Source organism: Paramisgurnus dabryanus, chromosome 10 (genome assembly GCF_030506205.2).
Source record: "Paramisgurnus dabryanus chromosome 10, PD_genome_1.1, whole genome shotgun sequence".
Classification (NCBI taxonomy): domain Eukaryota; kingdom Metazoa; phylum Chordata; class Actinopteri; order Cypriniformes; family Cobitidae; genus Paramisgurnus; species Paramisgurnus dabryanus.
In genome coordinates, this window is record NC_133346.1 from 260,780 (window position 1) to 281,624 (window position 20,845).

At 42.9% G+C, this 20,845-nt stretch overlaps 3 protein-coding genes across 6 annotated transcripts; all 3 read right to left on the minus strand.

Annotated features, from left to right (window-relative positions):
• Positions 1-1,577: 1,577 nt before the first annotated feature.
• emsy (EMSY transcriptional repressor, BRCA2 interacting) lies at positions 1,578-11,154 on the minus strand. Of its 4 annotated transcripts, none has more exons than XM_073815989.1 (21): positions 11,032-11,151; positions 9,355-9,429; positions 9,135-9,269; positions 8,959-9,058; positions 8,806-8,880; positions 8,025-8,200; positions 7,794-7,934; positions 7,319-7,578; positions 6,932-7,166; positions 6,682-6,855; positions 6,274-6,423; positions 5,998-6,171; positions 5,788-5,924; positions 5,542-5,718; positions 5,250-5,448; positions 4,808-4,972; positions 4,569-4,718; positions 4,117-4,259; positions 2,676-3,146; positions 2,225-2,560; positions 1,578-2,128 (listed from the first exon to the last, which is right to left on the minus strand). In XM_073815989.1, exons 1-21 carry the CDS (start codon positions 11,138-11,140, stop codon positions 1,922-1,924), a joined length of 3,789 nt encoding a protein of 1,262 aa, XP_073672090.1. In that variant the 5' UTR covers positions 11,141-11,151; the 3' UTR covers positions 1,578-1,921. The 4 variants fall into 4 exon arrangements, with proteins under 4 accessions (XP_073672090.1, XP_073672089.1, XP_073672088.1 ...); XM_073815988.1 differs by having other exon boundaries at positions 5,250-5,463; XM_073815987.1 differs by having other exon boundaries at positions 5,542-5,924; positions 11,032-11,154.
• A 193-nt stretch (positions 11,155-11,347) lies between these two features.
• Positions 11,348-14,083, minus strand: LOC135746180 (NHL repeat-containing protein 3-like). Its single transcript, XM_065264726.1, has 7 exons — positions 13,925-14,083; positions 13,455-13,607; positions 13,228-13,378; positions 12,938-13,138; positions 12,779-12,870; positions 12,450-12,562; positions 11,348-12,342 (listed from the first exon to the last, which is right to left on the minus strand). The coding sequence occupies exons 1-7, from the start codon at positions 14,012-14,014 to the stop codon at positions 12,102-12,104; spliced, it is 1,041 nt and encodes a 346-aa protein (XP_065120798.1). The 5' UTR covers positions 14,015-14,083; the 3' UTR covers positions 11,348-12,101.
• Positions 14,084-14,970: 887 nt separating this feature from the next.
• Positions 14,971-20,658, minus strand: akt2l (v-akt murine thymoma viral oncogene homolog 2, like). Its single transcript, XM_065264687.2, has 14 exons — positions 20,467-20,658; positions 18,935-19,031; positions 18,729-18,857; positions 18,486-18,597; positions 18,248-18,398; positions 18,036-18,167; positions 17,870-17,935; positions 17,138-17,206; positions 16,939-17,061; positions 16,486-16,614; positions 16,097-16,311; positions 15,936-16,023; positions 15,758-15,860; positions 14,971-15,633 (listed from the first exon to the last, which is right to left on the minus strand). Exons 2-14 carry the CDS (start codon positions 18,978-18,980, stop codon positions 15,554-15,556), a joined length of 1,443 nt encoding a protein of 480 aa, XP_065120759.1. The 5' UTR covers positions 18,981-19,031; positions 20,467-20,658; the 3' UTR covers positions 14,971-15,553.
• Positions 20,659-20,845: the final 187 nt, after the last annotated feature.

Here is a 20,845-nt window from a genome sequence, read left to right on the forward strand (position 1 = left end):
TTCTGCTTTCAACATCATCTTAATAGTTTGTGTTGTTCACACGTCATATCACACATGTGTGCGTCACACGCCTCTCAATTTGACATGGGAAGAGTCAAAACAAGGCATCTTAAAACCCATAGGAAGATTGTCACCTTTACAACTTCTTCAAACGCTGTGACTTTAAGTTCCCTTTGAGCTCCAGCTGATGTCTGATATATTTAGCAGTAGGTGAAGGTTGTGATAAAGGTTATCTGAAGTCATCAGACGTATGTGCTGCTCTATGGGGTTTTCCAGCGTTTGCCTGCAGAACAACTGAATGTGAAAATGAAAGTCTGATCAAGTTGCATTAAATGTTTTATGATCTTAATGGTTTTAAATGGCAGTGAAGAGGATTATTGACTCTTTGTAGTCTAACTTTCAATAGCCTTCAGATCAGGGGCTTTCAACCTTTTTGTGACCGAGGGCTACCATGATGGATAAAACCATTTTTTGACATAGTCTACTCAAAACTTGTTGATGTTTGATCATTGTTTAAAATGTTAACATGCATAAAAGTCGCCAAGCTAATATAAAAATATGTAATAAATAAATATTAAAAATGAGGCTTTTAATAGAATCTGCTTTGGCAGGGACATCACAGTCTCACAGAGCTCCTGCGGGCATCATGTTTGTTGGATAGCACCGCTTTAAATCAAACACAACTCTTATCTTTCCTCAATCATCTCTTTCTAAAGCTTTCTTCAACACTGATTCTCAAAGAAGTAAATAAGATCTTATTTGATCCGGTAAAATAGTATTAGAGAAACTCCCCTGGTGATCCGTAAGAGATTGATCAAAGTCATAAATCTATTTTAAGTGCCTGTCAGACTACAAACAAACATTACACAACAAGCAACAAAAGATCTTAATCAGGCATAAAAGACGAGTCAGATAAAGCATTAGCCACAGACGCGTGCACTACAGGAGCTCTGATGCAAATGGAAATGGAAATGCAAAGAGCATTCCCATCGGATCACTCCTCCGTTCCACACGGATATCAACAAATCACGGTAGGAAAGTCCCAGCTGGTTTTTTCTTTTCTTTTTTGAAGGCGTGTTTCTATATAAACCAAAACAATGACTCTCTTTAGGTGCTTACGGTTCGACGCCCCGCCCACCACACAGACGCTGGAATCCACCCAGAAACACCAGCATTAACAGGACCTCATTTACACAAATACAAAACCCCCCCACCCCACATACACACCCACCCGACACACACACACACACAGCGTTTATTTCCATCATAATGAGACACTTTCATGGAAACTGACTTCATAAATGGATATAATGACACCGGTACTTTCCACACAAACCCAAGAGCTCAGGAAAAACCGCACGGAGTCTCAGAGGATCGATGTGCGAGCGCCCGACACACGAAGAGTAAAATCACCGAGCGGTCCGCACGGTCCTCTCTCACGGCCCAAGGTTTTGTGAATGCACCTGCCGGCACACCCTGTTACACCGTCTGTAATCCGAGAGCGGGCGCGGGAGAGAAAAGGGCCTTTCACCTGCGCAAACACTCGATAACAAAAAGAATGAATTACACGCGCAAAAGAGTTTTGTAGTAAAGTTTATACAGTTAAAATGCTAAACGTTACATCACAAATGAGACTGGACGAGCAGAAGAGATGTATTTCATCATGTTATTTACACCAAAACTATCTGATCTCTGGTTTACTCCGTAAGATCCACATCAAACCGCTAATGAAGTAGAAATCCACCTTTTGAAAATCCGTTTCTCATGTCTGGCTGTAAAACACAAAGCACTGGTCGTTCACCGCTGAATGTTTCTCTATACGCTCATGAAAATACAAAATATCCCAACATAAGATTCACTTCTCAATCCCGGCCTGGATGTCTCTGTCAGGTCCTCCAGCACTTATCAAAATCTGTCTCTGTCAGATGCTTGACTGCGATTGGTCGGTGCCTGCCTCCGGTGGGCTGGCCGCCGCCCCCTCGTCATTACTGCTGTCCACTTCCTGTTCCATGGCCGAATCCTCGTCCAGACGCTGGCTGGTGTAATCGGTGATCTCCAGAAAGCCGCTGGGCTCCACCACCACGTTAGATTGACTCGAGTCAGGCATGATGGAGAACTGAGGAATGACCTGCAGACACATGACACAAATCAAACATACAGCAACACTACAACAACTGTGTGCGTCTGTGTGTGTGTGTGTGCAGTACAGTAATGGGAAACGCACCTGTATGATGTCCACGTCTGTGCTCTTGATGTGGCTAAAAGGTCCGTGTGTCGGTTTGGAGCTGCTGATGAGCGATGATGAGGGCGGGGCTTTGGTCAGCGGGCCGCAGTCACTCGACGAGTCCACCACCATGGGCTCGACGCTCGGATCGATCTCGGCCTCCATCATGGAGATCTTCAGAATGTCAGAGACGGAGCTTTTAGCCACCGCTCCTACGCTGGTGCTGGACTCGGGCTTGAGTTTAACAGACACCTCACCGCTGCTGGACGCAGGCGCACACTGATGACCTCCAAACGTGATCTTGGTGACGGTGGCACCTTGAGTGATGATTGGCACCTGGGAAACACAAAGAATGTCACTTGAACAGCGTGCAGAACAGAGTTTATGTTGAACGACACAGCGAGATCTTCTGTGTGTGTGCTGCATTATTTCAGAGAGACAGGTGTCTCACCTGACTGCAGCCGGGTGTCTTGCTGGAGCCCACAGGGTGATGCGCCTGCAGGGGCGGAGGCTGCGACAGCTGCGTGTGCGTTTTGGGCCGGTTGTGTGAGGTGGGCGCCTGCTGGAGTCTGGGCAGCTGTGGAGTGTGAGGAGGGTTCGAGGACACGAGCTGCACCGACGGCTGAGAGCCAGCCGAGGGCGTCAGAGAGTCAGAAGGGGCGGGTCGCTGCACAGACGGTCTGGGAGTGGCAGGCTCCACCCTCTTAGAGGATGTGGGTGTGTCAGACGGACTAGGGGCGGGTTTGCCGAGGGTGGGCGGAGCCGTACGGTGCTGTTGTAGTTGAGGAGGAGCCTGGCTCACAGTCTGAGCGGAGCGGTAGAACAGACCCGTCTGAGGATCCAAAGTGTCGCCCTCTAACTGTCCCTCCTCCACCACGATCTGCTCCTCTAACTCTTTACTCTGCGGATCAGACGCCTCCACCTGCGTGAGGACAAAAACACTTTAGGAGCTGCAGGAAAACTTCACTCGCTAAACTCAGATATAAACCACAGATTTTGCTTTAGGGTTCTGCCAGAACTGTGACCTCTGACCTGCTGTGTGATGTGTACAAATGTGGGCGGAGCTCTGTGACCTTTAACCTGCTGTGTGACATATGCAGATGTGGGAGGAGCTCTGTGACCCCTGACCTGCTGTGTCACGCGTGCAAATGTGGGAGAAGCTTGGTGATATTTGACCTGTTGTGTGACGTGCAGATGTGGGAGGAGCTGTGTGACCTTTGACCTGCTGTGTGACGCGTACAAATGTGGGCGGAGCTCTGTGACCTTTAACCTGCTGTGTGACATATGCAGATGTGGGAGGAGCTCTGTGACCCCTGACTTGCTGTGTGATGCGTACAAATGTGGGAGGAGCTCTACGGCCCCAGACCTGCTGTGTGACGTGTGCAAATGTGGGCAAAGCTATGTGACCTTTGACCTGCTGTGTGACGCGTGCAGATGTGGGAGGAGATGTGACCCCTGACCTGCTGTGTGACGCGTGCAGATGTGGGAGGAGATCTGTGACCTCTGACCTGCTTTGTGATGCGTGCAGATGTGTGAGGAGATCTGTGACCTCTGACCTGCTGTGTGATGCGTGCAGATGTGGGAGGAGATCTGTGACCCCTGACCTGCTGTGTGACGCGTGCAGATGTGGGAGGAGATCTGTGACCCCTGACCTGCTGTGTGACGCGTGCAGATGTGGGAGGAGATCTGTGACCTCTGACCTGCTTTGTGATGCGTGCAGATGTGGGAGGAGATCTGTGACCCCTGACCTGCTGTGTGACGCGTGCAGATGTGGGAGGAGATCTGTGACCTCTGACCTGCTGTGTGACGCGTGCAGATGTGGGAGGAGATCTGTGACCTCTGACCTGCTTTGTGATGCGTGCAGATGTGGGAGGAGATCTGTGACCCCTGACCTGCTGTGTGACGCGTGCAGATGTGGGCGCTGGGTTGTTGCTCTTAGATGACGATAGCACTGCTGATGATGAACAGACTGCTGTTTTAGTCTGGCTGCTGGATCCAGGAACATCTCCACCAATCAGAGCTTTACTCACTTTACCTGAAACACACACACACACACACACACACACACACACACACACACACACACACACACACCACACACAAGTGAACCCCACATATCTCTGTCAACAAAACTACACAAACCAACAGCATTGAGTAAAGAAATAAATCATAACATTTTCAAGCACGCTTTGCTCTTACACCAGATTTACTCTAACAATTAATGTCTCTAAAAAGTCTTTATTGAAGGTGAAGATAGTAAAATGAAAATAACACTTTATTCTTTGAAAAGTATTGATGTAGTGTGGTTAGTTACTAGTTTTAAAAGTGTTAACTGTGAGTTTACCCATGTATTCAGTGATGGGTGCAGACTCTGCTGTGCTCTGACCGGACGGTTCGGGGGACGGCCTTCTGTCGGGAGGGACAGGGATGGGCACTGCCATCTGACTCAGGTCAATCGTGTGCTGACGTGGTTTGGTGTCACCTTTCTCCTTCACTGTAACACACACACACACACACACATGAATAGAGCAGAAACACAACAGGAAGAGGCTAATAAACACCAGATGGGTCACAAACACACACCACTGGTCTGTTGAAGCTCCAGCAGGGCTTTGATGGTAGACGTAGCCGACTGAGACTCTCCTGTCACATCCTGGTAAATGATGGTGGGACTCGCTTCCACTGCAACTTCCTGTTCTGTCCAATCCTGACCTCTGGAGGTGATAACATGAACTACAGGCTGAGACTCTGAGAGAGAGAGACAAGATTCATGTTATTTATTTTGCATCACTGATATCAATCAAATCTTTCACAGAAAGCCAAAGATGTTTCTGAATTAACACGCTTAACAAATAAAACAAATATGATGATATAGAGGATATAAAAAACAATGTGTCTATGTGAGGTGCCAAAGTTTTACCTTCATTGATTGAAACGATGACACTACTGGTCACCAATAAGACAACAAAGACCACGTATTTGTTACTGAAGTCTCTGACAGTAACGGTTCATTGTTTTCTCTTACCGTGAGTTATTTCAGACGCTAGGCTGCCCTCCGTATACGCGGGCGAATCGTCTTTCGTCATCACCTCCTGGATGTGACCCGTGACAGCGCTGGATTCTGTGCAGCGAGAGACCTGCTGTAGCGTCTCGCTCACCAGCTGCCGGGTCTGTTCACTCACCACCGTCGTCTGAAAGGCCATGGGCTTGGGTTTGATCAGAACCTGAGGACACACAACCTGATGAGATGATCAGCACTGAACTTCACCAAACAAACGTAAACAAAGTCCACAAACATACTCGTCTTTGTAACCGACCTGCGTTTTTCCCTGCTGACCGTACACAATCTTGGTCGGGATGATTTTGGTGGTGGTAGAGGGCTGAACGCCTGCACCGAGACTCTTGGGCTGCGTCACAATCATTTTAGTGATGGGCCTAGAAGCTGTGATGATGGCCGGCTTCCCCCCGGGCACCGTCTGCAGGCCTTTCTCTCCCTGAAACACAAACAGTTTGATGAGAAATACATTCACTTTGGGTCGTTTCAGTAGATCAGGTGATCTTACCCCTGCGTTTAACAGCGTTGTGACCACGTTTTTTCCTGGAAGCCCCTGTATTGTGGTTCCTTTGCCGGTGGTCTTCTGCACCACGATCACATTGGGTTTGGATGTCATGGGAATAGTGGTGATCTTTGTTGTGGTTCCTGTGACACAGAGCAAAAGTCACATTCTGCAGTTTTAATAGCCTGAATTCATAAAATCTTAGTCATTCCTTACCAGACACCATACTGGTGGTGAGAATTTTGCCCCCCAGCGAGGCCAGAGATTTGGGCACGACGGTTATAATGCTGCCACTGGTGGTTTTGACGTAAGTGGCTCCAGCAGGTGAAGTGCCCACACGAGCAGCGACCGCAGGATTGACAGACGGCCGCGTGTACGTAGCAGGACTCCCTAAAAAGCAGACACTGTGGGTGAAACTATCTACTTATTAACTTACACACACACACATGAGGCAAAGGTGCAGGAAGATCATTTGTGCAGTTGTGGGAATACCGGTGGGATTTGAAATGAGTTTGGTGGTCATTATGGCTCCATTGCTGCTGACGACCATGATGGGGGCGGAGCTACTGCTGGGGAGCGCTGAACTGGAGGGTTTGGGTAAGATCTTACTGGGCTGCATCTGCTGCGTGATGATCTTCACACCTGCACACACGCAAACAAACATTAATCCACCTGATCTTCATCAGGAGATCTTTATCCATCACATTCAAACATCTGATGATCCCTCCTCAGCCCAACAAAGCACTGCTCAAACACATGTAGATGCGTGAAACTCCAGGAATAAATCTCACAGGTACAGTCAGACTCACGCTGATGATATCAGAGACACATCAGATGCTGAGTTCTGACCTGACTCTTGTTTAATCTGTATAGTGGTGGGTTTGGCACCGGGTGACGTGCCTGTGTTCTGCTGGGACGAGGAGACGGGTGACGCCTGCAGGGCTTTAGGAGACACAGACTGAGCCGCTGTCTGCTGTTGTTTTGGGATCTGCAGAATCTGAGACGGAGAGCCGACCAAAGCTTTAGGAGACGGCAGTCGGCTGGAGGCCAGTTTCACTGCGGCGGATGAACCACCTAAACCAAACACAAATGAATCCTGACACATAGCAGCTTTAAAAACCAGCACATAACATCAAAAACACATGCTCACCCTGCGCGATCGTAGACATCACCACCGAAGGGGAGGACGAGACCATTGTTGTCACGGCAACAGGACTGGGTCCCGGCACTGCGCTGGAGCTCGCCGAAATCACCATGGTCTGTTTCTGAGCGGCTGCAGAGAGCGCGGCACTCGACACCAGTTTAGACATGGCTGCGTAGTTGTGTGACTTTGATAGGATGTTTGGCACAAAGTTGGAGCTTGGAGACGTCGTCACGATAATAACCTGAAGGAGAGAAGCATTAACACGGAGCACAAAAGACGGTCAGTATCTTATTTAGGAGTCACGGCGTTTCTACTACAGGATCTCAAACGAACATTAATCTGAGATACGAAGATGAATTCAAACATGAACACTGAGTAGGGTCTCTGACCGACCTTCTGTGTGGTGGTGTTGGTCGTCTGGGTGGAGGGTTTGGTGAAGGTGATCTTCACAGGTGACATGTGCGGCGGGAGAGAGTTGGCGATGCTCTGCATCAGGCTGCTCATCTTCGGGCTGCCGCTCACTGGAACGGTGATGGTTTTGGAAATGGGCGCGGCCGCTTTAGGCACCTCCTTCAACAGCACGGGGGAGGAGCTGGACGAGTTTGTTCTCCGCCTCTTACGAGGTTTCTCATCTTCATCAGAGCAGCTCACACCTGAGAAATGAGGAGCGAGAATGAGACATAACAGCACTGAGGTTTGAAACTAATAAAATAATGGTTCTGGTAATGTTCTGTGATGAGCTCATCCAAAAACTCTTTAACAAATACTGCTCATGATAGATTTTGTGCCTGATTTTTCTGCTCATGTGTGTGTAATGAGTTTCTGCTGGGGTTTGGGTGATATGGGTCTGTATGTGTAAGCGCCATACTTTTCACGTAGACGGTACTTCCGCTGGGTAGCACTACGACGTTGGAGGCGGGGCTGGCCGGTCGAGGGGATTTAACAGCTGCTGGTGCACTGGTGCTGCTGGGAGTGGAGGTGGTACTGGTGTATGAATAACAAACCACCACTGCAAGACAAAAACAATAAACCCACAATCATTTGCTGGTTCAGTCTCAGTTCACTGCGACTGTGAAGGGTCTCTAAAACGGTTCCTTACCTTCTTTGTTGCCGGTTTCAGAGGGTGGGAGCAGCGAGGCGTTCTGGTGCGCGCTAGCATTGGCCACCGCATTAGCCGTCACAGTGAAGGCTGTCTGAGGAACCAGCCTGGGCATCAGAGGAACCAACCGACGCCCCTCGATAGACCATTCAGACGAGCTATTAGGCCCGGACATGCTGTATGAAAACAAAACACACTTAAGATTCACTGGGGGTGGAGCTACTCAGCGTAACATTACACAAACGGATGGAGAGTTGGGACAGTTTAACCCAGAAAAGATCAATTAAATTTGTTAGGGCCTTACGGTGCACTCACACCAGACGCGAATGAAGCATTAAGCGCGAGTGATTTACATGTTAAGTCAATGCAAAGATGCAATAGATATCCTGTGGCATGATTCACATTAATTGAGTGTTTCAGGCGTTTGCCACGTGAATTGTGAAAAATCTGAACTTTTGCTGAGGCAGAAATACGAAACAACAATGAAGGACAAATTTCGCATGCGAATGACGCGTGTTAACTCAAAATATTCAACCGTCCAACTACACTTGATTTATAATAGCATGCACATTTCACATGCTAATGACACAAATGTCACGCACAAATGCAGCAAATTTCACTCGTGTATGACCTGCTTTTACCCAAAATGTTCAAGCATACAACAATATGCAAATCACACAATAATTTGCTTCATTCGCATCCGGTGTGAACGCACAGTAACAGGTGATTATGAAAACATCAGACACAATGAAATGATGATGTTTGTATTTGTGAGACTCACTGGTATGCGATGGTGGTTAACCGTTCATCATTAACAGCTCTGCGGACCTCCGCTCGGTGACGTTCTGTTGAGATACTGACACACCAAACAACAGTTCAGAAAGACGTTCAGCTGTCAATCACACTGCACATAAAGATCATCAGTAGCAGATACCTGAGGACTCTGGTGAGTTCTCCGAGGAGCTCTTTCTTGTCTTTAGTCAGATCTCCCTGAGCTCTCAGCGCACTGATCACACCAGCGTACGCTTCCAGCTCTGACAACACATACAACATAACAATTCAAACGTGTGCACAACAAACATGTAAAGGGTTAAAGGGGTTTAGTCTCACCCAGTTTGCGCAGGATTCGTTTGCATTCGTCCCTGCTGAGATCGAGCAGCGCGGGCCACACCACCGGCATGCTGCCCGTCAACGGCTTTTCCTGCTGAATCATCAACTTCACAACAACAACAACACAAACAACATCTAAATTATTATTTGACACTCTTATTATTGTTATTATTATTACTGAATACATTCAAAGCTTAACAAACAATCACAACACACTCACATCTGACAAAGCAATACTGATGCTTGAAACTTTCACCACTTTGTATCTCTAAGAGCCAATGATCTTCAAGAGATCCTGCAAAAGGAAACGCATCATCAGTCGTCTCAAAAACATCAGATTGATAATCATGTGTTACTCAGGTTAGATAGAGTTCATCATTATTATAAAAACTAAGCTATGAAAACCTCCCTTAGAAATCACTAGCATAATCAGGTTTACACAGCAGAGCGGTTAATCATTATCTTTAACCACCATACAAAAATTGTATGACTATTCCAGCTGATATATACCATGATGTTTTAACCATACTGTTATATTAGTTGTTAATATTTAGTGGTTTAAAGGGATAGTTCACCCCAAAAATAAAAATTCTGTCATCTTTCAATTCTTTTCTTATCCTCATGTTGTTTTAAACCTGGATGAATTTCTTTGAAAACAAGGCAGGACATTTTGAAGAATGTTTGTAACAAAACAGATCTGGGGCACCATTGGCTTCCATAGTAGGAAAACAAATATTATGGAAGTACTGTGATAAAGGATAAAGAAGATATTTTAATAAATGATGGTAAGCAGCACACAGTTGATGGTACCCATTGAATTCCATCATTTTTGTTTTTCCTACTATGGAAGTCAATGGTTACAATCAGCTGTGTGCTTACCATCATTTATTAAAATATCTTCTTTTGTGTTCATCAGAGAAAGGAAACTCATACAGGTTTACAACAGCATAAGGATGAGACAATGATGACAGAATTTTCATTTTTCTGTGAACTATCACTTTAAAGTCCAAATGTTTTTTTCAGTTAGGTAAGTGCAGATTTCAGAATGGTCACATTCATAACATTGTTTGTCCTCATAAAAAAAAACACAAAAATAACATTACAACAAATATTATAAATATTTTTAAAAATATTGAATTCCTACAAAGCATGTTGTCTACCAAAAAGTTTTCCTTTTTTGTCACAATCATCTAAACACATGCATAGACTGATATTTTCCTGATGTCTGGATTCTATCATTACAAGTTTATGAAAATTTAAACAGATGCTTCCATATATTGGTATAAAAACATTCTCTGAGAAATTATATTGTAATTTTTAAGTTAAAATGTCACATCCATAACGCTGAAATTGCTGATAGGAGTTGAGGTAATTAAAGAGTTAACGCGTCACGGGCTCTGACTGACATCAGTTTTTATTCTGACATATAAATCTGATAGGAGATCAGCCTCTCTGTTTGTGTGTTCATTCTAAACTCTCATATGGTTAACGAGTGTTCATTATGATCTGATCTACGGTCAGTGTTTGTCACAGATGCAGACACGGCGAATCAAATGAACAATATCTTGAATTAAATTAAATTCTTCACGTCAGTTTTAATGAAGCAAATGCAGATTATTTAATTAGACAACCGAACAATGAGCATGAAACATGAATGCTTTTAAAGAATAAATCTGTTCTGCCAATAATGAAGATGTTTGAATGATGTTTTCTATCATTAGTTTTTATTGTCATAGATATGTTAGCTTTAGCCTGTAGCATCTGTAGTGTTTCACACAGCAGTAAAACTCTTCATTGACTTCTGAGGTGAAGATGTGTTGTAAATCACAGTTTATCATCACTACAATCATTAATGTGTGGTTTCATTTGAGCACTGCGAGATGAAATTTATTCTTACCTTCATTTCTGTGCAGTCCTTCAGCTCCGCCATGTTTATCAAACAACACACACAGCTGTCCGTAAAAAAGCCCGACGAAATAGCCACATAATACAATGAAACAAAACATCAGCGTCTAGATTTATAAATCATACTTAATGAAATGTACTGTAAATCGTATTGATACTAAACAACACAAAGATTACTCGAGAATTTCTATACAGCGCAGGCAATATTTCGGGCAGCGCATACTGGGAACGCGCGTCTTCATTGTTGACATTCTTTAGTGCGCGTTCACTTCACTGCATCGACCGTTCAACACTCCATTAGAAAGAACTGAAATACACACATATTTATTTATTATTATAATTATTACATAGACACGACGACGGCTTAATTTTCTGTAAATTACATTTATTCATTTAGCTTTGATTTGAAGCTAATTACAATTGAAAGAATTACAATTTAAACAATTTATACAAACACAGGACACGCATATAAAATTAATTCACATATAACCCTTTATCTCAGTCACATGACTACATAACTTTTTTAAACAAAACTTTTCTATTCGATTTATATGCAAAAACACGTCATCTGACCTGCTGATGACGTCACTACCGCAGTCAGACGCTAAACTCAGCAAAGTGTCACATGAATAAAACAGCTTTTGGTTTTTCAGCAACAGAGGACATTTTAAAACATCACTCAAATCACAATGTCAACAAAATATAAAGTGCCATTTACCATATTTAAAATCTGTTAAATATGAATGTTTGGGTAATATGATCCGAATCAGAAGTCAGCCAAACACACACATATGTACCAAACAGATCAGAACATCATATTCCTGTAAATACAAACCATACACAATGCTGTATACAGTTACACAAATACTGTACAAGACAAAGTAGAATTTACCAATGATGTTTTGTTTACACATATATCTTTCATATATTAATAACTTTCATTTATCACACCCATGACAAATACGGTATGCATCTCATCTATACATAATTTTTCTGATTAAAAACAAACAAATAGCTGTAAAAGTGCTTTAACATTTTCTTACTGAGCTCTTCATGTAAGAGTTAAACACTCGCTGCTGTTACAGGAATAAACCTTTGGGCCTGATTGGCACCGATTTCTGCCACATAAAGATCTCCATTGCTCTGATCCAGATCCACCAGATGAGGTTTGATGTCCTGTGCCAGCTGTATGGTGCTGATTACCTGACATTGACCGATTATTCCAACAGGTGGAGCCTCCAGCAGTGTGATCTGATTGATGTTTAACTGGGTTACAACCAGAAACCTCTGATCTGGGGTGAGTCTACAGGATCATTAAAACACATGTGTGAGCAGAAATGTGAACAAACAGCAACTTCCAGCATTGCTTTGATATTATTATTATTATTTTACATAAAAGACTGACTCTACCTGACAGAGTATGGTGCGTCATCTTTAAAACAGCTTCCCCATGAGCCCAACCAGTCACCCGTCACTGAATTAAACACCTGAATGCGTTTATTTCCTCTGTCTGCTACCCAAACCTGAAAAATATACACTATATTTTTCATAGCCATCTTTACCATTAAATATTTACTTATGGAGAAAAACTCAAATGAAATGGTCATAGTTGTTTTTTTCTTTCACGAATCACAAATAGAAAGAGACCTCATAAAAACTCCACTAAACCGAAGCAGATTTGTTTCATATCAACATAAAAACATGCAGACATCTTGAATCCTGGATAAATAGACACAAACCCGCTGGAAGTCGTCCACAGCCACACTATGAGGGATGTAAAACTGAGCGAGTCCTTGTCCTTTCTCACCGTGCATCCACAGCACCTGCAGATCTGATCGATAAAAACACATCAGCAAATCATCTAACACAAAACTACAGTGAGCTGCTGAACATCAGACCTTTAGAGAGTTTAATCAGACGGTTGTTTATTCCCCCGTCTCCGTCCACTATGTAGATTTCTCCGGAATTGTGCACGAATATCTCAGCCGGCTGGTCGAACTGGAGGGGAATGAGAGAAGATCCGGCTTTTCCGGGAGATCCCAGCACCTGGAGCAGCTTTCCTGAAGGGGAATACTGCTTTATCGTGTGTCCGTACGGCCCTGAACGCACAAGCGGAGAGTTGTGTTACTTACAGACCTGAGTTTTCTGCCACATCAGGTGGATAAAAAGAAGGGAAGATCAGACCAACCATTCCCAACATCCGTGATCCACAGTGATGGGTCAGATGAAACATTGGCAAGGAAAATCCCATGAGGCATTTCCAGGGTGGTGGTATTCCACGCTTGTACGAAGTCTCCATCCGTGCTGAACACCAACACTTTAGGGATATTATCTCCTCTCTGCATGGATCAAACATCTACATGAATGTCAGGATGGTGGTAACGGTTGTGGTGAGAGGACGGACGGTTTGCTCACCTGTGCCACATACACCAAACCAGAGAGATGATTGACAGCCACCCCAAACACCTGACCTGTGAAATACTCCGGCTGTTTGGGCCACGAGATGTCCAGTTTGTATAACACCTTTCCAGAAACCCTAAAGTCGCTTTTAGCTGATGCAATGCTTATCTGAAACACAGGGAACCAATCAGTTTGAATCTCAAATGATTAAAATAAATTAACATGATCAGATTATAGATTTGCATGTCTGCCCCCCAGAAATACAAACACAACCGAGCTACTGCTTTAGTAGACAACACAGTAATACCGTTTACTATAGTATTCTCTAAAATACCTTGCATGGTAAATTTATATATGTAAATGAGTAGCATGGTATTACTATCTGACAGCATTAGTGTCTCGAGACAGAACATACACTCGTGATCGAAACAAATAAACAGAAGTGTGAACGCTCGATATTATTCAAGATCTGACACAGGACTCACGTGAGAGCTGATCGATCCACACATAAACATTATAAAGATAATTAGTGCCATGGCAACAACAATAAAACAGCAGTAATTCCGTCTTCTCATAGAGATTAATGACAATCAATACACCGACTGCTGCTCTACAGCGCTACACTTCCGCATTTCATCACGTGACAAATCCACCCACCTGATTGGCTTAGCGTGACAGCGGACGTCACGCCCCCTTTTAGATCATTACCTAGATTGAAAATCATGTTATGTTTGTTATTAACAGTTATTAAATTAAAATATAGTATAAATATAAAGTTATTTTTTTGAGAAATATTTATTTTTTATTTGAATACAGAGGGATTACCACTTTTATTGTTTATCTTTTTTTAATGGGGAAATTCCATATATATAATCAAAAACAGGAAATGATTGATATGAAACATTATATAAACATTTTACGTTATTTCACTGCATAAAATCTTACTTAGTATTTTTGTTTTGTTTTCAGTTAAATTAAATTTTTGTTTTGTTTTCAGTTAGAAATTCTTAAATCCAGATGTATGTTCTTAATGAGCAAAATGATCTAAGAAAATGAGTCTAGTTTTTAGACAAAAAAGTATCAAATTTAAGTGAATATCTGCCAATCATTTGTCATTTTGCCCATCAAGATAATAAATCTTAAATTAAGATTTTTTTTTATATTTCTACTGAAAACAAAATACTAAGAAAGTCATTTTTTTGCAGTGTTGTATGATGATCTCATACGTTTTTCTTTCTCTTTTTTATTTTATTTATGTTTTCTTCAAAATATTTTTTTAGTTTGTTTGCTACAATGATTATTGTCATGTCAGCTGTAATGTGACTGCCATTTAAAATGTGTTTTCTGATACATGAGGTAAAATGTTCATGTTTAATGTAATATTATATTCTTAAGGTGAGAAGAGTTTAATTAAAGGTTGTGGGTTTCATTCCAAAGACCTCACATACTGATAATACCGTATCCTTGAATGAACTTGTCAAGTGCATAAAGGTTAATATTTGACATTAACATATAATTGAAAACAAAAGGATGATGGTGTGTTTAATGCTTTATTATGACACAAGAAATAATGTAGTGCTGCAAACTTGGGTACGACAGGAGGATAACATGAGAACGAGTCCTCGACATGTTTATCATGCATGTCCACAGGAAACTTTCAAAACAGTTAAAGTGTATTATCATCATCATGTGTAGATGTTGAAACAAACTGCTTGCGTTTTTAAAGGGAAGTTGCACATATTCAAGAGCCAGAAACACTGCTGCCTGAAAAGTCTTGTAGCATAGTGTTGTTTTGTGTTAACAAACTTGTGTTTTTGTGCTCAAAATCCACATGTATGATTATAATGACAATGATGTCACTTAAATACAGCATCGGTGTTTGTGTCACACTCTCAAACTTCTTATGACAGTGTTGTGATGTCACTACAGCACCTCTCCTCCCTCCAGATCTCTTTATTCAATGTGTTTCATTCACTCGGTGCAAAAGAATCTTTAGTGCTGTTGGTTTTTATAGTGATGATGATGGGATGGTCACTGCAGCTATTGGTCTTTCGGACTGCTGGTTGGGATTCAGAGATGATGTTTTCTCTGTGTGAACCGGATTCAAGCGGACATCATTCTCGTATGCTGGCAGAATATGAGAACTGAGGAAAGTGCGCACACTGAACCGCATCTTCCACATCCTGACGGTTCACTAGAAGAGCAAAGACAGATGACAGGACACCATGATGAGTACTTATTTTAACAAGAAGTAAAACATGCTATCGTACGCCCAGCGGCTTCATTAAATGCATAAGAGGGATCGAATGGAGACTTACGTTTGTCCGTGGGTGTAACGGTGATAGTTTGAGCTGTGAACTCGTCATCAAAGTAGCGCGTGTCTGTTTCTGATGTCATCTGGGGTTCGAAGGGAGGAACCAACTGCAGAAAGAAACGAGACGTCACCGTGAGAATCTCCATCGAATGAACTCACCGCTTATGTGATGTCACAATTACCTTCTTCTGCAGCACGTCCTGCCAGTTTATACAGGAGAAGAACTTGTGCGCCATTACATCTTTAGCATCGTCTGGACCGCCCCCCAGCCTGCAGCCAATCAGAATCTCATTAATACGGTCATTGTATCCCTGCAAGAGTAATGTGGTGAAGGGGACCGCACCTCTGTTTGGGGTCTTTTCTCAGCAGGCCCGTGAGCAGAGATTTGGCCTCGGGTGAGAGATTCCTAGGGAAGCGGATCTCCTCCATCACAATGAGTTCAAAGAGGCGCTCGTGATCCTGATTGTAGAAGGGCAGTCGTCCGCACATCATCTCATACATCACCACTCCCAAACCCCACCAGTCCACCGCACGGCCGTAGTCATTGTCCTCCAGAACCTGTGGACACACGCACTCCTTCCTTAATGTGACATTATACGGGAACAAGGTACCGTACACACACAGTCACTTCAACAGCAACGACAGCACACAGATCGTGCGTCGTTTGTCCTGATTCTGAAGTAAATGTGATGATTTATGTGATTTGTACGTTCTGCTGCTGCTGTTCGGTACCTCCGGTGCCAGATACTCTGGGGTTCCACAGAACGTCCTCATGGTGGCTTCATCTGTGATTCCCTCCTTACAAAGACCAAAGTCTGTGATTTTGATGTGTCCATCTTTATCCAGCATGAGGTTTTCCAGCTAAACACAGCAACATTAACAAAAAAAGAACTCAACTTACTTATGGAAAGATTTACTTCTTGACATTTTAAATGGTCAACACACAAATAAAACAAATAAAAACAGAATCTAAACACCACTGAAAAACGAAGTGGTATCAGAGAGATGTTTATTAGATGATTTGTTATTGTAGCCGTGATGTCACATGTCCAGCACATTTTTACTGTTTTCTACATCCAATCATCCTACATAACGTTAAGACAATTCTGTGAAAATCTAATCTTATAATCAATCCACTGATAGTCATTATCTAATCATTGAGAAGATGAGAAGAGCGAGTCTGACCTTCAGGTCTCTGTAGACGACGTTCTGTGAGTGAAGATACTCGAGAGCCGAGACGATCTCAGCGCTGTAGAACCGGGCTCTGTCCTCAGAGAACACACGCTCACGTGACAGATGAAAGAACAACTGTGAGAGAGAGAAAATTTATGACAGAACACAATGATGTTTAATGAGAACAGCGTTTGATGAAAACAGAACATACCTCACCACCGTTGGCGTATTCCATCACAAAACACAAGCGGTCGTGTGTCTGAAAGGCATACTTTAGTGTCTGCACAACAAAACACAACAGAGATGACTTCTACAATATACGCTTTACACATATACACACTGACGCTGTCATGGTGCGTTCACACCAGACACATATTGAAGCATTAAGAGCGAGTGATTTACATGTTAAGTTGATGCAAAGACGTTAGAGACATCCGGCAGCACTAATGCGCAGCACAGCGTTTCGTGTGTTTGTTTGACGCACATAACGTGTGACTTGTGCGAATCCTGTGAGTTAAAAGATTTTAACTTTGGTGGATATTTGCTCCTCTTTAACCAATCAGGAGCTTGCTCTAGTAGTTACGTGATTATGACATAGTGGGCGGAGGCCAGAAATTCAAAACAACAACAATGGAGGACAAAATCATTGTCACTGTATGTGGACACGCTGAGCTGTAAGACACATCTTCATACTTTTATAGAGAAAATTGGGTGAGGAGGTCGGACAATCTGGTAAGTTAACGCTCTTCACTTAATTTGATATATATACAAAACAAGCTAGCTAAATTTCACATGCGCATGACGCAAATTTCACTCAAAATGTTCAAGCATTCAACTATGCACCAATAGCGTGATTTATTCGCTTAACTTGGGTCTGGTGTGAACGTACAGTCAGTCTCTTTCCCACACACACAGACAGACAGACAGACAGACAGACACTGACCGTCAGAAAAGGATGTCTGGTGTTCTGCAGCACTCGACTCTCTGTGACCGTATGTGCAACCTCATCCTAAACAAACAAATCATCTCTAGTTCAAATCATCTGTCACTTATCGTTCTCATACTTGTGAGTCCAGGTCTAATTGTGATGTTTGCCATAAGTTCATTACCTTTGCGATGATCACCTCCTTGCGTAGGATCTTCATGGCGTAGTACATGCCAGACGCTTTCTCCCTCACCAGAATCACCTTACCAAACGTACCTTTACCCAGCAGCTTCAAATAATCAAAGTCACTCATCGTCTACAAAATAAACACAAACCATCATCACCACCATTGAACACTGACGTCATGAGAAGATTTGAAGCTTTGTAGACACCGACCACTCTTGAGCAAGACTTGGACAGAGACACCTCCATTTCCTCCAGAGCGATGCTGTCATTAGCTGAACCAAACTTGATCTCCATCGGCTCTTCTGTTCCCTGCGCCTGCAGCCCATTGGCCACAACTTGAATAGCAGACATCCACTCCTCCCTTCGTAGTGAACGAGTGGAAACGATCGAATGATGAGTATGAATTAGAATTGAAAATGTGTGAAATGTGCATGAGGTCTGCGTTCACCTCTCCTCGCTGCTCTCCACGTGAAAGGTTCGTTCGATGACCGTGGTCCACTGCAGACAGCGGATCATGAAGGTGTTGGGTCGCGGTCGCTCCGTCTTCATCAGCTGACATTCTGGAAAGTCACAGTCACTGTTTTAACACGAGTGATTAATGATGGATGGATGAATCAATGAATATTAAAATGTATTTGATTTGCACTTCTTTTGCTGTGTACATCTTGTAATGATTTGGTAACAGACTAACCCGCCACTGAGAAGTTATTAAGTGGAGCTGAGCTCTGATCGGTTAACTCTGGTTTGTCCTTGTAGCCGATGAACGATCCGTCACTCTTCAGGATGAAATACCGCGGTCTCCAGGTCTTTATATACTCACCTGTCACACAAAAACCATTAATCATATCCATCATTCACTGTAGTAAGAACATGAGGTGTATGGATTATGTGCCATACCTCTTTTATGGAGCCAACCTTCCTTTACCACAGTAACCTCAGTCATGATGGGGCGGGGCTAAAGGGCTGATTGACAGACACGTCCCTTTAATAAGTCCTTCAAAACACAAAACAAAGCTTTAAAGTTTGCTCCAGAATATTTCATATCTATTCAACGTTAATTTGACATGAATGGAAATAAACAACAGCATGTGACAAACTGTGCATATTAAGGAGTTTTAGCTGTTATAAAAACATACATTCATAATGTTTATTAGTGGAACTGAAGTTTGGATTAAACATGAAACGCACTTGATTGTTGTCATCAGTGATCATCAGAATTAAAATTTCTAACTGGCATGCACTGCTTCAAGTCAGCCGTCAATCAATCTGCGCAGCGCCACATGAAGTCGGACAGAGCTAATTTCACGTGACTTTGACGTAAAGCCGGTTTTGTTAATGTAAAGACACCCGCGTTGTCACGGTTATGTGTCTGGACAGAACTTAACTTCCGGTCTCTGTTTTATGTTCAGGCTAGTGGATAAACTGAACTCTGGAACAACCTCTTCAAATCGAAAATAACAAATATTTTGGTTTCTTAGAGGGGAGGGGAGACAGCGATCATGGAACAGCGCTATAAGAGAGGTTTGGCAGCCCATCTGTAGTTGTATAGGTTATATAGTACACATTTTACACAGTAACGTTAACTCAGTGATGTTTTTGATACGCTTTAGCTATGATAGGGTGACCATACATGCCATTCTTCCGGGACGCTTCCTGTCCAGGATTTCGATGCGTCTTCTGGTAGTCGTATTTGTTGACCGCATACGCCATTCAGTTAAAAACATAAGACATACAATCGTAGTTTCATTCTTTCCTTAAAATGTAACGGTTGCTTATCTGTAATTATCATAACAATCCTTTATGACGTATGCGCTTGACAAATACGACTTCCGGAAGACGTACCCGAAATCCTGGGCAGGACGCGTCCGGGAGGAATGGCATGTATGGTCACCCTACCTATGATTTTAATTAAAGTAATCTATGTGTTGTTAATTTTGTTTGTTATCAGAAATAAACTACTCTAAAAGGACTCTGTCGTATTGATTATTAGCGGAGTTTACCGGAAGTTACGTTTGTTCCACGAAAACAGTTTGTTTATGTTGTTACTGCTGAAACCGTCTATACCTTAGTGTTACATGTTACGCAAACGTATTTCATGGTATTACACATAGTACATAACCAAAAACCCATGGCTGTAGCTTTTGGATACTAAATATGTGGCATTACTGTCAGAATCTCACTTATAAAACACTTTGAATGACACAATAAAAATGTTAACAAGCAGTGAGCTAGTTTCTCCTGTAAAGCTATTAGATGAAGCTAAGCTAACTTACCTGAACAAACTACCACATGAACTTTAGGTTTGAGTAACACACAACTCACTTTACATCATCACGAGTCAAATAACGCTTCAATACAGTTTATAAAGTGAGTGAACAAAGAGAAATCCGCTAGTTAAACTAGTTAATTTAGTGATTTATGCAAACTACCTGCTTGCTGTCTGTGTTAACGCGTTCGTTTCCACACAAACAATGAATGAATCGCGAATCATTTTTTAAGATCTCATTGTAAAGATGTAAAGCGCGTTTATCTCTTCATTTATCGCGTCTTGATCCGGATCGAGAGCGAATTCAACACGCTCGCGTCCAGAGTTCAGCGGCAGCGACGTCACTGGCCCCGCCCCCACTGCTCTCAGATCAGTTCATTATATTGCTTCAGCGGTTACACAGGTAGGGAAGCGCTGCTCTGAGATCAGTATTTACACAACCGTACGGTTTTATTTGCACAGCGGATCAGAGAACAGTCTGTAAATCAATGACATGTTACGTCATCATAATCAGCACGCACTCTTAACAGAAAGTACTTTTT